Here is a 15,635-nt window from a genome sequence, read left to right on the forward strand (position 1 = left end):
GGCACGGTATGCTGGACCTTCAGAGTGCATTCGCCGGTGACTCCTGGCTGAATATCTCCTAAGTGGTGCATGTTTAGGAGATGTTTATTTTACATACACATACTTCCCAACTTTTTGAGATGGGAATAAGGGACACCGATAAGCAAAAGTATGTTGGTATAGGATACACCCCTGTCACGCCCCCTTAAAAGAGAATTATACCCCACTACTATTACTTTATATTGGCTTCTGGAATTTACAAATGCAGAAATTTAGAAATTAGACGAAAGGTTTAGCACTGGGAAACTCTTTTTGAAAGATATATAAATCAGACCAAAATGAGGGACAAATGAGGAGGAAAGAGGGACTTTGTTCCAAATCAGGGACAGGTGGGAGCTATGCCTACAGGTAAGCCTTATTATAGACTTTGACCTCTTTGAACCACCAATACCAACATGTTTCTTAATTCACAAAGAAAATTGTCATTGTGTGTGGGGTGTCCACTTTCCAATAAAGGTTTGTGTTGGGAATGTTCTGTCCTGGCATTTTTATTTGATATATTTTATACTTTAAAAGTAAGGGACGGTGTTGGTTATCATTTTGCTTTTGATGCTCCTGAGATGGCTCCATCCAGCCGATTGCCACTGTACAGACATAACATTTTATCTATTACCCTTATCGTGCCACATTCCCCAGACGTCTGTAAAGCAATTTCTTGGAATGTCTTTGGCCTCACCTCTAAATTTAAACGTGACTTACTTTTCCATTACTTGAAACTTCACAAACCTCATATATTGCTGTTGCAAGAAAACGCATCTCATGGGCAGCAAGCTAAAGTCACTTAAATTACTCTGTGTTAAAAGAGCGTACCACGCATCATACTCCACATTTGCCTGGGGGGGGGGGGTCTCAGTTCTCATCAATAAGTCTCTTCCATGTGTTGTCGAGGCGATCTATTCAGACCCCCAGGGCAAATTTGTCGGTGTGGTACTCACGCTCTGGGGGCTACAATATGTCATAGCTACAGTATATATTCCTCCACCATTCTCCCTGGAGGTTCTTGGTCTTGTTCTGGAGAGGATTTCCCCCCTACTGCCCTGCTACATTGCTTATCATGGGCGACTTTAATGCTATTCTATAACCTGATCTGGATAGACCAGCGGTACCAAAACATACCTCTGAGGACATTAGAACATGGGCCCAGGCGGCAGGCCCTACTGAGGTCTGGAGGTGGAAACACCCAACATCCCGCTCCTATTCTTGCTTCTCCTCCACCCACAAAACATCCTCCCGTATAGACTTGGCCTTTGCTAATCATTCCCTGTTAATGGGTGTTCAGGAGGCCACATACCTACCTAGTGGTCTATGAGACCATGCGCCCCTGGAGCTGCTCCTGCGTACTACAGCCTCTCAGAATGCATCCCTGTGGCGCCTGGCCCCGCACTGAGTCTCTCACCCTGAGATTTTGGACTCTATGCCCCCCAAACGATCTGAATACTGGGATCAACGGGGGGACCTCCTCTCCAGAAACCAAATGGGATGCCTTCAAGGCTTTCTTTAGAGGACAGTACATATCCTCTATTTCTGCTATCCATAAAGATCTAAAGGCGACCACTCAGTCTCTACAACAATTGGCGATGATGATGACAATTTTATACATTTGCAGGCCACTCAGAGAGAGTTGAAGATGTATTTAGCAGAGCTTACCCGTCTAGAACAGAACAGAACTAGCCAATCCTTCTTTGAATAAGGTGATAGGAATTGTCGTTTACAAGCATTATTGGCCCAGCATGACAAACCCCTCACTTCCATATCAGAGATACACGGGAGGATATGCTCGAGGGCTTTGGCCAATACTTTAGCACTTTGTATACCTCCACTCTCCCACAGGACTTCACCCCTCATTTGCTAGCTCCTCTTCTTGATCAGGTGGCTCTCCAGTGGCTCTCAGATGATGAACGTCCCAATTGACTTCTATCAGACCCATTGTGTTTTTCTGGCCCCTATCCTCGCTAATCTGTTTACTCATTGCTTAGCTGAGGGTGCCCTCTCTCCCTCTATGTGCCATGCCTATATCATCCTAATTCATAAACCACCAAAAGACCCCAGTGCATGTGCCTCCTACAGACCAAATGCCTTGCTCAACACTGATTTCATAATTCTAATTAAACCTTAAGCCCTGTACACATGATCGGTTTGTCCGATGAAAACAGACCGATGGATCATTTTCATCGAACAAACCGATCGTGTGTGGGCCTCATCGTTTTTTTTCCATCTCCGAAAAAAAATAGAACCCGTTTTTAAATTTTTCCTATGGATAAAAAAACGATCGTCTGTGGGGAAGTCCATCGGTCAAAAATCCACGCATGCCCAGAATCAAGTCGACGCATGCTCGGAAGCATTGAACTTCATTTTTCTCAGCACGTCGAAGTGTTTTACGTCACCGCGTTTGGACACGATCGGATTTTTAACCGATGGTGTGTAGGTAAGACTGATGAAAGTCAGCTTCATCGAATATCCGATGAAAAAATCCATCGGATTAGATTCCATCAGCTATCCGATCGTGTGTACAGGGCTTTAAGATTGCAGGCAATGCTCCCAACAATCGGAGACCCAGACCAAACCAGTTTTATGGTCCACAAAGCTACTGACATTAACCTTTGCCGGCTGTTTACCAACATCCACATCCAACATTTAAATGCAGGATCTAGGGTAGTGGCTCCCCTAGACATTGAAAAGACTTTTAATACCATTGATTGGCCATTTCTGTCGGAGGTACTTGGATGCATGGGATTCCCATTACTCGTTATTAAATGGCTTCAAGTCCTTTATAGCTCCCCCACGGCCTTGGTTAGGTTGGGTGGGGGTTTGTCAGTCCCCTTTTGGCTATACAGGAGTACCCACCAGGCCTGCCCTCTTTCTCCGGCCCTTTTCGCCATTGCGATTGAACCAGTGGCAGAGGCACTTCACACCTCTTCTGCAATTAAAGGGCTTCTTATTGGCTGGCTGGAAAAGAGGGTCACCCTATTTTCAGATGACCTGCTATTGTTTCTTCCTGATGTGGGTCCCTCCCTCCAGGGTGCATTGCAACTCTTACATTCCTACTCCATGGTCCATACTATTCCCTATAGTCTCTGGAGCTCAAGACATGGCCTCACCAGACCTGCCACTCCAATAGGTAGAACAATTTAAATACTTGTGGGTCCAAGTTTCCCGCAGGGCCTCAGACTACTTGTCTCAATCTTACCCCATTAATGCAGGAGACCAAGCAGACGCTAAAGACGTGGGAGACACTGGGGTTGTCACTTTTGGGCAAAATCAAGCTAATTAACCGCTTGTCGACCACCGCCTGTATATATGCGTCGGCAGAATGTCACGGCTGCGCAAAGCAACGTACCTGTACGTTGCTTTGAACTTGCTGCCTTGCACACCTGCTGCGAGTTCCGTGCCTGTGGGACCCGCGGACTCGATGTCTGCCGGTATCCTGCGATCATGTCACAGAGCTGCATTTCCCTGTTCTGCCTAGTGACAGGACAGTCGTGTCACTCGTAGCCCAGCCCCTTCATAGTTAGAATCACTCCCTAGGACACACTTAACCCCTTCTTCGCCCCCTAGCGGTTAACCCATTCCCTGTCATTTACACAGTAATCAGTGCATTTTTATACCACTGATCGCTGTATAAATGACAATGGTCCCAAAATATCGTTAAAAAGTGTCCGATTTATTATAGCAAAATGTAAAAAATATTGCTTTTTTTTAAAAAAAAAAATCTTTTTATAGCGCAAAAAATAAAAACTGCAAAGGTGATCAAATATCACCAAATAAACTCTATTTGTAGGAAAAAAAAGGACGTCAATTTTATTTAGGCGCAATTGTCAGTTAAAGCAATGCAGTGGCGAATCGCAAAAAATGGCTTTGTCATTGGACAGCCAAATCCTCCGGGGTTGAAGTGGTCTAACTGATGTAAGTAAAAACAGAGGTTTAGTTGCAAGCATTTGCAAATACCTGGGAAGCTGCAGCGCCTGCGACACGGCACTCTGTATAGCTGCAGTCCTAACTATGAATTTAAGGTCTCCTGAAAGGGAGCCCAAGTGTGCTAATCAATAGGCAGAGGACAGGTGATATCCTAAAGCCCTCCCCTACCTATAGTTGGTGTGGCAAAAGAGAGCACTGGAAAACAAAAGAAAAATAGGAGTGGAGCAAAAACCTTGTCCAACAAACCAATATACCACCAAACTAGAAGCAGACCAACTCAAACTGGGTCTGCCAGTAAAAAAATGACAATGCATAAATAAAACTGATCGGTGGTAAATCTGTGCAGGCACTCCATTCCACTCCTAAATCGCATCTCCATCCCTGAATAATGTTCAAAAAGAGGGGGGATAGGGGTGGGACTTTAAATGAGGCATATAGAGATACTACCATAGGCCTCCATCCCTGTAAATAGATAAAACATGGGGGAGGTTGGGACTTTATATGAGATGCGATTATATGAGAACACTGGTTGGTCGTCTTCTTTTCAAAAGCTGTTGCGCTGCATTGGAAGAGGCCGGTCCCCCATTCTAAACCCCTCCTGGATATAGCACTCTAGTGTGCCTGAAGGTTTTTTTGAGAGTAGGTACATTTCCAGGCTTAGCTGGCAGCCAAGCCTGTGTGTGTTTTTGTGATCTTGGTTGGAAGTGACCTAGAGTAGTGCTGGGTGACTCACAGGTGGTGTCACTAGGACCTCCCACTTCTTTCCAGAATCTTCTGGTGCTTTCTGGAAGGAGAGGTGGAGAGAGGGGAGGTGGAGCTACCTGGGGTATTCTGAGGAGCCCTGACCAATCCCCAATCTGGACTGGCAGGTTGGCAGGCCTCCTTAATAACCCAGGGTTAGCCCAACTTGGGGAAGAGTTGATCAAGTGGATGATGGAAATGGAGTGTTAGGCTGTCAAGGCCTTTGAGGGAGCTCCCCAGTCTAGGGGAGGGGGTGTGTGACCATGGGCCTGGGCTCGGGTGCGAACAGAACCCTCTTACAACCAACAGAGGTGTCCTGACCAGGAGACACAGGAAGAGCAAGAGAGGAGAGCAGAACACTGCCAGGCAAGTCGCCAGGAGAGTTGGTAAGTGTTCACACCGTTGGGAGGACTGAGAGGCATGCCTGAGAGGACTGAGATGCAGCAGTCTGGGATGGGTGCAGAGCCAGTCTGGAGGATGGTGGTGGCATGGGCAGTGGAAAGGGGCAGCTGCAGCCAGGAGGGCTGGGACTGCTTTCATGTCCCTAAATGAGTGAAAATTGCATGCCTGACTGGGCAGGGTGACAGACAGACTACTACATTCAGCAGCCCCTACGGGGGTACCGCTATATGGAAAATCTTAATAAATAATGGTCTCTCGCTCTATAAGGACACCTATGTGAACAGGGGTTCATCCACTGTATTTTTTACCTGTTATTTGTACTGTTGTGTACTGTAGATCTGTAAGTTGGTGTTAGAATATATTGGAAAAATGTGGCAGCACTAGCTTCTCTATGCAGCAAAAATGTCAGAGCCGGGCTTTGTTCATTTTCTCTTATGGATTCTAGGTGGACATACAGTGAACTGTGGTCTGGTATTTATAGTGGGAAAAATAATGATAAACAGTATATATTTATATAAAATATTTAATTGCTGTAGCTTTGGACTTTAATCTCTTTAGCTGTAGTAGGGAATGGGTTTCATAGCATCTGCTCTTCTAGAAACTACTTTAAACCCTATGCTGGAAATAGATTCCTATCCTTTTAGAGCGTATAGATCACATTACAGCAAAAAGGGATTGCACACACTAGCAGTTTGACACTCCGTCTCAGTACCAGTTAGGCTGCTCACTTATCCTGCTGAGCTGTGAAGATCCAGCATCAAGATGTCAAAAGAAGCGAGTAAGTTTTGTTGTGTGCCTAGGATCTCGTGCATGCTGCAAACACTTTGACAAGCCAGACACCACCTAGTGCAGGCTGAACCGGTGGCTTTTCTTTCACTGTTGAGCAGCAGCTTCCAGACTGTATTGTCTGCAAGTGGCAAGCAAAAATACAAATAGGTGGATAAATGGTTAGCATCAGGGATGAACAAATCTTTTTCAGTGAGTTACAAATTTGGCATTTGTTAAGTTGTGCATTATAAGCTTATTCCATCTGCCATTCATAAATCCTCATTTTATATATTCGGGAACTGGGTGATTCTCTGTAGACCAGAATAATAGATGCACATATTCAGGTGAATAAAAAAAAATCTACAAATCTCTGAAAAGCTTGATTATTCTAATTTGCCCAATTTTCAAAATTCATATTTTCTCAGCAAGGTGTTTTACCCTCCAGCTGGACAGCTGCATGGAGTTTGTATGGTGTCCCAATATTTGTGTGGTCTTCCTCCAAAATGAAGTTTACTGTGTATATATGACTGAATATTACATTGTAAGTTCCTTTAGCAGCAAGAACCAACGTGAATAAAAAGTACTTTGTAAAAGCAATGCAGCATTTGTCCTGCAATATATAAACATACATATTATATTCCAGCAGCCTCAGTCTCTAGTCTGATCAGTGAGGAGATGTTTTGTGACAGGTTTGTTGTGAATGGCACATGGTCTCCATTCTTAGTGCTGTCTTGCTGGAAAAAAAACTGTTTTAAAATGAAATAAAGACATTGGAAGGACTACTATCATTTGGAAAAAATAAAATCTTGAATGCATTTACTTTTTTTTTATATAATTGCACTGGATTGAAGCAATTTACAAAGAAAATAAAAGCTGTTTTTATTTAAAAGGTACAATTTAAGTGGAATATATAAAATATGTAGTGCTGGCTAGAAAGAAAACTAAAGAAAGCAGCATACTATAATCAAAATGACACGTATTAAGCTCTTCTTATAACTTTTTAATAAAGGACATTTCAAGTAAAAAAAAAACTAAATAAATGCAGCACATGTCTACAATACATGCACCTTCAATTTTTTTATATTTTTGTCTTTAACCATTTGACCTCTGAAAGATTTACCCCCCCCCTTCATGACCAGGCCATTTTTTGCATACTCTACTGCGTTAATTTAATTGACAATTGCGCAGTCATGCAACGGTGTACCCAAATAAAATTTACGTCTTTTTTTTCTCCACCAATAGCTTTATTTTGGTGATATTTAATCACCACTACGATCACGACAAAAACATTTAATATATTTGTTTTACTTTCTGCTATAAAACATATGAATTAAATTGAAAAAAAAATAAAAACAAATTCTTCATAAATGTAGGCCAATATCTAGTCTGCTACATATTTTAGGTAAAAGATAAATCCCAATAAGCGTATATTAATTGGTTTACGCAAAAGTTATAGCGTCTACAAACTATGGATATAGTGCAGTTTTTTTTTTATACTACTAATGGCAGCGATCAGCGACTTAAAGTGGGACTGCGATATTGTGGCAGACAATATGACACTGACTGACATGTTTGACACTTTGTGGGAACCAATGACACTAAAACACTTATCAGTGCTAAAAATATGCACTGACACTGGCTGGGAAGAGGTTAAACATCTAGGGCAATCAAAGGGTTAAATTGTTTTGTGTAGTGTTTTTACTAAGCGATGTGATGGATTTTATACCCTGTTGCAGGGGGGGGGGGGAAACATTACATCCCCACTGTCAGGACGGAGCTCTGCCTTGTTTACATAGGCAGAGCTTTATTCAGCCTCTCTCCTTGATGATCGACAGGTGCTGGCAGACATTCATCAGTGTTATAAATCACAGCAGAAGCAGAGCGCGCCCCCTACCTGAAAATGCAGAATCATGTGTATATATATATATACGTGATTCTGCACAGAACGGCTGCCCTGTAGCAGTAAATCTGCCATAGGGTGGCCATTAAATGGTTAAAACCATAGCTGAAACTACAGAAAATATAAATGGTAACCCTGTCAGAAATCCAGTGATCTCCTAAAATGTTTAAGCTGACATTGCTACCTCTGATGCACTGAAATCAGAAGCAGTGATGTTAGCCGTGACTTCTCTTCTGATGGACTACAGAACGCCCCCTCCCCCTTATGTTATGGAAAAAAGGGAAGGGGAGGTGATCTGTAGTCCAAAAGATCCTTGCAGAGAGGTATGGACTCCAGAGAGAGAGAGAGAGAGATATCATTTTGCCCCTGTACAAATCATTAGTAAGACCTCATCTGGAATATGCAGTTCAGTTTTGGGCACCAGTTCTCAGAAAGGATATCGGGGAACTGGAGAAAGTGCAGAGAAGGGCAACCAATGCTGGTAAACAACAAGTCTCAGAAAGATGAAAAGATGACTCCACCGGTGAAGATCAGCAATATCAAATGCATGGTGATAAAAATCCCTCCACCTTCAATCTAAGTTCTACGCTCACCTCAGAGCATGGACCCCTGAGCTAACAGGTAGTCATGCAAGCAGTTCCCACACAAATGGTAGGCAGCAAAAACACATCAGTTTAAACGTCTCTGCCAGATCGGTAACATCAGTGGGGGGCATCAAACCGTATATAGATAAAAAGAGTTGAGATCTAAGTGCTCACTGTGCAACCAATTAAAAATTTATTTAGGTCCAATATGGACTACTCACATGAATAAGATCAAATACAGGCATATAGCACAACAGTCTGCTGAGTGTTTCCAAGGATGGCAGCGGATGATGTCATCCGTGCGTGGCTCCTCCCGTACGCGTTACGTTCGTCAGAACTTCCTTAGCGGGGAAGTTGATGTGTTGAAAGCAATAAAAATGGGCATTGCAGTTTGTTGTTTATGGGGCTGCGTAGCTGCAGACAGGCTAGGGTGCCCATGCTGACCTGTGTGCACAGCCAAAAATGCCTGCAAAGGGCATGTGAGTATCTGAACTGGACTACTGAACAAAGGAAAAAGGTCTGATGAATCATATTTTATTTTACAACACGTCACCTTCCTGGGGAAGAGATTGTACTAGAATGCAGTATGTAAAGAAGGCTGGAGGCAAAGCAGTGCTTTAAGCAATGTTCTACTGGGAAACCTTGGGTCCTGTCATTCATGTCGATGTTCCTTTAACATGTACCACCTACCTAAACATTGTTGCTGATCAAGTATACCCTTTCATGGAAATGGTATTCTCTGATGGCAGTGGCCTTTTTTAGCAGGATAATGTGCCATGTATTACTACAAAAAAACAGAAGAAAAAAAAGATATATGTCTATGGAGACTTAAAGCGGAACTCTAAGCAGATTAAAAAGACACAAATGAATAAAGTTCTGTAATCATGAATACATCATTAAATGCATGTTTTAAATACAAACAGTGTAAGTACCTGCATTTAACCTGGTATCAGCTTCTTGCAGTCCCTGTACAGCAGAAAAAGGAAGAAGCAGTACAATCAGCTAATATGTTTATATGCTGACAAAAAGAGATGCGCTCATCACTGTGCTGCTTCTGCTTTCACTGTCCAGTCAAAGGCTGGGGTGGGTCATGACAACCTTGGGCTCAGAGGAAGTGGGTTTAATGATGCTGGATATTAGACTGAGGACATCAAGTGGCAAAGAAATGTACTGTGGGGGAATCTCTGAATTGAAGATAAATATTGCAGAATTCATTTTTCGTTATTTTATCATTAACCACTTAAGCCCTGGACCATTTGGCTGGCCAAATACCAGGCCACTGTTTCCGATTCAGCACTGCGTCGCTTTAACTGACAATTGCTCGGGCGTGCTACGTGGCTCCCAAACAAAATTGACGTCCTTTTTTTCCCACAAATAGAGCTTTCTTTTGGTGGTATTTGATCACCTCTGCGGTTTTTATTTTTTGCTCTATAAACAAAAATAGAGCGACAATTTTGAAAAAAAAAACAATATTTTTACATTTTTGCTATAATAAATATCCCCCAAAAATATATATACATTTTTTTCCATCAGTTTAAGCTTTCGCGCATACGCAGTGCGACGCAGGGGCCAAGAGGCCAATGGACAAGGTAGGCTTGGCATACTGGTCTCCTGACCCTGGGGGGGAGGAGCCTTAAAAAAATGTTTTGTGTATTTAATTATAGGTATTAGAGCATAGTAATATAAATGTATGTTTTCCTTATGCCTTCCTAGCCCTGGTTATACCTAGTTCTCAGAGTGGTTGTTTTCGTTCTGTCGTCACCATGGACTCATCTTCACTGCCCTGTGGCCAGCCCTCCCGCACAAGGTATGTGCGGAGGGGGTAGGGGGATGGTGTTAATAATGTGTTTTCGCTAACGGTTATCTTGGTTGCCTTTCCTCCCCCTCCATCTGTCTACTGTTTCATTACAGCCCGGCTAGATCAGATTATATCTGATCTGATCATCATCATCATCACTCATCCTCCAGGTCCAGACGCGACACTCCGTCTGGGACCCATCATCAAAGGGGACGTTCTCATTCCCCCTCTAAGTATAGGAGATGTTCCCATTCCTCCTCTAGTCACCGCTACCACCACCGCGATAGTCACTCTGAACACAGAGCCTGCTGGGGATGTAAGACCAGAGTCCCAGAGGGCAAATCGCTATGCGATCCATGTTATGCCTGAGCGGTCGGTGAGAAAGAGACGGAAAAACAAAACCTTGAGTCTCTCGTTAAACGTGCGGTGCAGCAATCTATAAAGGAAATAGACACCTCCCACACGAGGAGCGAGTCTCCAAGCTGACCCAGCCTCCAAGCAGGCATGGTGTAAAATCCCCTTCGAGGGGTCCTACTTGTTGGGTAACAAACTTGAGAGCGCTATTTCTAAAGCCACAGGCGGGAAGTCGGGGGTTCCTTCCTCAGGACAGGCGCCTGTTCAATCAAAGAAGGCCTCAGTGTAGACGCAGTACAGATCGCTCGAGGGAAGCACATTCCTATAAGCCCCAACAGGATTTTAAGAGAAGTTGGAATTGGAATAGAGGACAGGCACCCTTTCAAAAATCCGCCAAGAAACAGGCGAGCCAACTAAGTCCTTTTGAGATTGGGCAGCCCAGGCGGGTCGGGTAGGGGCACGCTTAAGTCTCTACCGGCACATCTGGGTGGCCTCGATCTCAGATTATTGGACCATCAAAACGGTCTCCACAGGCCACACATGGTCCTTCACCGAGATTCCTCCCTGCAGACCAATTCCTACCTCACTACCACGAAGCAAAGCGACAAGTTCTGCTGTCATAGGTAAACGCTTTGAAAGATCAGGGAGCAGTGATGCCTGTGCCTAAGAACAAGGAATTCCAGGGGGTATTTTCCCCCCTCTTTCTAATACAGAAAAAGAATGGCTCCTGGCGCCCGGTTATAGACCTTACCTTTCTGAACAAATTTATAAAGCACGAAAAATTCAAGATGGAGTCACTCTCGACCATCTAGAAAATCGGTCAACCAGGGTTAATTTCAATAGATTTAAAGGATGCATATTTTCATGTTCCAGTGGCAGAAGGATTCCCCAAATATCTTCGATTCCAGGTTGGACAAGAGCACTTACAGTTTGAATGTCTTCCGTTCGGATTGACGACTTCTCCAAGAGTCTTTTCAAAAGTACTCCTGGCAGTGGTGTCTCTTATCAGAATTCAGGGAGTACACCTGTACCATTACCTGGACAATCTGTTATTGCTGTCCCAGGTAGTTTGGATGGCTCTTAAACCAAGAGAAACGTCAGTTAGAGCCGACCCAGTGCCTAGTCTGTCTAGGAGCCCAGTTCAACACCATAGAGAACACTATTTCTCTTCTGGAAGAAAAAATCACGATCATTCGGGAAAGAATCTACTTAGCCCTAGACTCCTCACACCTGATAGTTGGCACAATGGTTGCCACGACACCCATGGTCAAGTGGGCAATGTGGAGGCTTCGTAGGTTTCCTTCAGCAATGGAGGTCAGACGACATCAATCAGTTGATTCGGATAACTCAGTTAATGATGAACAGTCTCCTTTGGTGGCTTCAATGCAAAAACCTGTTAACATGCCACTCTCTTGCTCCCATCCATTGGGTAACTGTCACATGCGATGCCAGCAATGCGGGCTGGGGGGCTCATTGTGGGTCAGAACTGGCACAAGGCAAATGGGATGCCCATCTCCACATTCCAGGCTCAAACATTCTGGAACTGCGTGCAGCATGGTGTGCCCTTCAATCTTTTTCCCACCTCCTGAAAAGGAAGTCAGTCCTACTCAAAATGGACAACACCACAACTGTGGCATATGTGAAGAGGCAAGGGGGCACTCGGAGCTCTGCCATTCTCCAAGAGGTCGAGCCCATCATGACATGGGCTCAGAGGAATCTGCTCAATCTATCAGCAGTCTTCATTCCAGGGGAGCAGAACATACAAGCGGACTTCCTGTCTCGCAGCAAACTGGACAACAACGAATGGTCACTGCATCCACAGACCTTCAAGTGGATCCTATCACTGGGAGTCGATCCCGAGGTGGATCTGTTTGCATCCCCCTGCAACTACAAAATCAGCAAATACTATACTCAAGGTCGTTGCAGTCAAGCCTTCGGAGTGGATGCGTTAACGAGTCAGTGGAACTTCGACAGGGCGTATGCTTTCCCTCCACCTCCGATCATTCTCAAATTCCTTCAGAGGCTTCAGTTAGAGACAGTCGAAGTGGTGACAATAGCACCCTACTGGCCGAGCAGGCCGTAGTTTCCCCTCCTAAACCAGATGAGCTTCCGGGACCCGTTGCCTCTCTCTCTCTCAGGACAGATCTTCTTTCTCAGGGGGCGACCCTGCACCCCTGCCCAGCGATACTGAGACTGATGGTCTGGTTCTTGAGAGGGAGAGGCTAGAGTCTCTCGGCTGTGCTTCGAGAGTAATTTCCACCCTTATGAGTTCCATAAACTCTCTACTTCTCTACTTCTGCAGGCAAATAGTGTAGAGACCCTGGAGTCCAAGATATTCTGAGTTTTCTCCAGTCCAGCCTGGATCTTCCTTTATCTGTTAGTTCCCTTAGGGTGCAAGATTTAGCTTTATCAGCCTTTTCTGGAACATCATGGGCAGCTCACCCAATTATACAGCAGTTATTTAGTGGGGCATCAAGACTCAGGCCTCAGAGGAAACCTAGGTTCCCCAAATGGGATCTTCCACTCGTCCTTGACACATTGTCAGCCCTCAACAATAAGGATCTTTCTTTTAAGGACTTGTCAATAAAACTGGCTTTTCTGCTGGCCATCACCTCGGCCAAAAGAGTTTCGGAAATAAGCTTTCTGGGTTGTCAGGAACCCTTTCTGACTTTCTTTGAAACTTTGAAAGACTACTTACAAGTTACTTCATCGTTCAGACGTTCCACTCATCTGTTTATATTACACTCTGGCAGCAATAGAGGACAACGTGCTTCTTCTAGAACGATAGCTCCCTGGATTGTTCAATCTATTCAACAAGTTTACAGGGCGAAGTGCTTGGCTCCTCCAGAGGCGGTGACGGCTCATTCCACCAGAGGCATGGCAACCTCATGGGCAGCAGCTCGACATGTGGCTCCTGATGTGATATGCAAGGGAGCCTCATGGTCTTCAATCAACACTTTCATGTCTCATTATTGTATAGAGCCTGCTTCCCTTTCCTCCGGTAATTTTGGTCTGAGTATCTTGTCAGTTGACGGGAAAGATTACATTTTTTTTGTTCAGCATACCCTTCCGTGTAGATTGGCTAGTTATTTCCCACATGTAGTTTGCCATGGAGTCTGTCAGGAAAACTGAAAATGTATTATCAAATACTTTGCCATGGAGTCTATCAGGAAAGGAAAATTACTAAGTATTTGATAAAACATTTTCAGTTTTCCTGATAGACTCCATGGCAGACGGAGTTCCCACCCATGAATAAGAATATGAGAGTTGGACTATGAGTCGACTAGTTACGGAACACAGTCCATGGAAGTGAGCTCAAATTTATGGGTAGGGGGTTCTATAGCAGTGGAGAGGAGGCGGCGTTAAGCCACACGTAGTCTGCCATGGAGTCTATCAGGAAAGGAAAATTACGATAAGTATTTGATAATAAATTTTCCGTTTTCTGTTTATCAAATCAGACTTGCATTTTGCTGTGTTGAACACACTGCATATAATACATTCTTCTCTTTACTTCATCCTCTTATAGAAAAGGTCCATCTAATAGTATTTTTTAAAATGCAATGAGTTAATTAGGTTTTATTTAAAAACATTTGTTGTTCTAAAGCCTCATACACATGATCGAATTATCCGACAGGAATTGTGTGATGACAGGCTGTTGTCGAAAAATCTGACCGTTTGTACACTCCATTGGACAATTGTTGTCCAATGTACAAACACGCATGCTCATAAGCAATACTAACCATAACACAACGTTAGCAGAAGTTGCCCAAATGGTGGTGCTAAAGAGCTGAAAAAACACAGTTTTGTGTTTGTTGGCCAACAATTGTGTGCCGTTTGTATGCAAGACAAATTCCTGGCTAACACCAAGTACCTGCAGTACTATTACAAAGTATTAACACATGTCAAAACTGTGAATTTAGTCTAAAAATATGCGTTAGTAATTTTGGGTCCATTGTTTCTTTTAGGTTTATATGTTTTTAAACTGTTGCTTAAAATCTATTTGTATTATTTACCATATATACATTTCATACATGACAAATCACAATACTATGGATTAGCCAAAAAGAGAGTACAGCAGACACTACTTGCTGTGAGGACCTGTGTGTATGACTGCAACCTCTGAAGTAGATACAATGCTTCACATGTGTAAAGAAGTGTAGAGCTCAACCTGCTGACTCGAAAACATTTCTATGTCAAACTCCATTTTTTTAACCAAAATAATAATTGGATAATTGAAATGAACGCAGGCTAGAGATTAAAATTACTTTGTGATCCTGTTATATGTAAACATAATTTCCTTCAAGATTTTCCCTTCATAATTTACCAGGAGGCCAAATGGGTCAAGTATGGTCAACCAAATGAGGCTCACACACTGCTATTTCCAAGATTATATAAGAATGATGATACCTTTTAGGTGTCAAAGAACATGACCTTAGTATATAGCAGGCTGGCCTTGTGTAAGTCTTTTTATCACCTTATTATCACCTTATTATCTTGTACGCCAAGTTACAAGTTGCAAATCCACTGTGAATATTTTACCCAGGGATCTTGCTCAAGACTGGCACGGCACAGGGAAATTGTTTGTCCCATAAAGAAAAGTATCATCTTTGGGTAACACATTTTTAATGTTGAGCTTTAGGAGAATGAAAATGTGTAGCTTTTGTCAAAACATCTTATAGATTTGAAAGTCCAAGGATGTCTGCAAATAAATTGATCAAGGCAAGCAATGCCTCTGATTCTGAGTATGACTTGAGATTACTGGGCTCATAACAAGCCCCAGTTGAGAGTGCATTTTCAGTGGACATTTATGGCTTTTCATTATTAGTAAAGAGTGAAGGTTCTGAAGCACAGCGCGTATGCCTCCATGCCAGGCAAGGATTGCGGCAGTCCTGCTGATTATTTTTATATCTGTTTTACAATATACAGTAGAACTATAGGCAAAACGTTTTTATTTTTTTTCATTTTGGATAGCGTAAGGGAAAGTTATAATCCCCTGTCAGATTTTTTTTCACCATCTGTGTCTTATTGGGGAGATTTACCTTTATTTTCTGTCCCACAGACAAACAGGCAGTGAGAGGAAATCCCTACAAAATAAGGGAATCCTTTGGGGGGGGGGGGGGCAGGTCATCAGAAC

At 43.4% G+C, this 15,635-nt stretch overlaps 1 protein-coding gene across 1 annotated transcript in view; it reads left to right on the top strand.

Annotated features, from left to right (window-relative positions):
* The first annotated feature begins 5,768 nt into the window (after window positions 1–5,768).
* AMPD1 (adenosine monophosphate deaminase 1) overlaps window positions 5,769–15,635 on the top strand; it is a 97,896-nt gene continuing 88,029 nt past the window's right edge. The window contains exon 1 of the mRNA XM_040337437.1: window positions 5,769–5,875. Within this exon, the coding sequence (XP_040193371.1) occupies window positions 5,860–5,875 (16 nt within the window). The 5' untranslated portion in view covers window positions 5,769–5,859. The remainder of the gene's footprint in view (window positions 5,876–15,635) is intronic.

The sequence above is a fragment of the Rana temporaria genome, chromosome 2, assembly GCF_905171775.1.
Source record: "Rana temporaria chromosome 2, aRanTem1.1, whole genome shotgun sequence".
Taxonomy (NCBI): domain Eukaryota; kingdom Metazoa; phylum Chordata; class Amphibia; order Anura; family Ranidae; genus Rana; species Rana temporaria.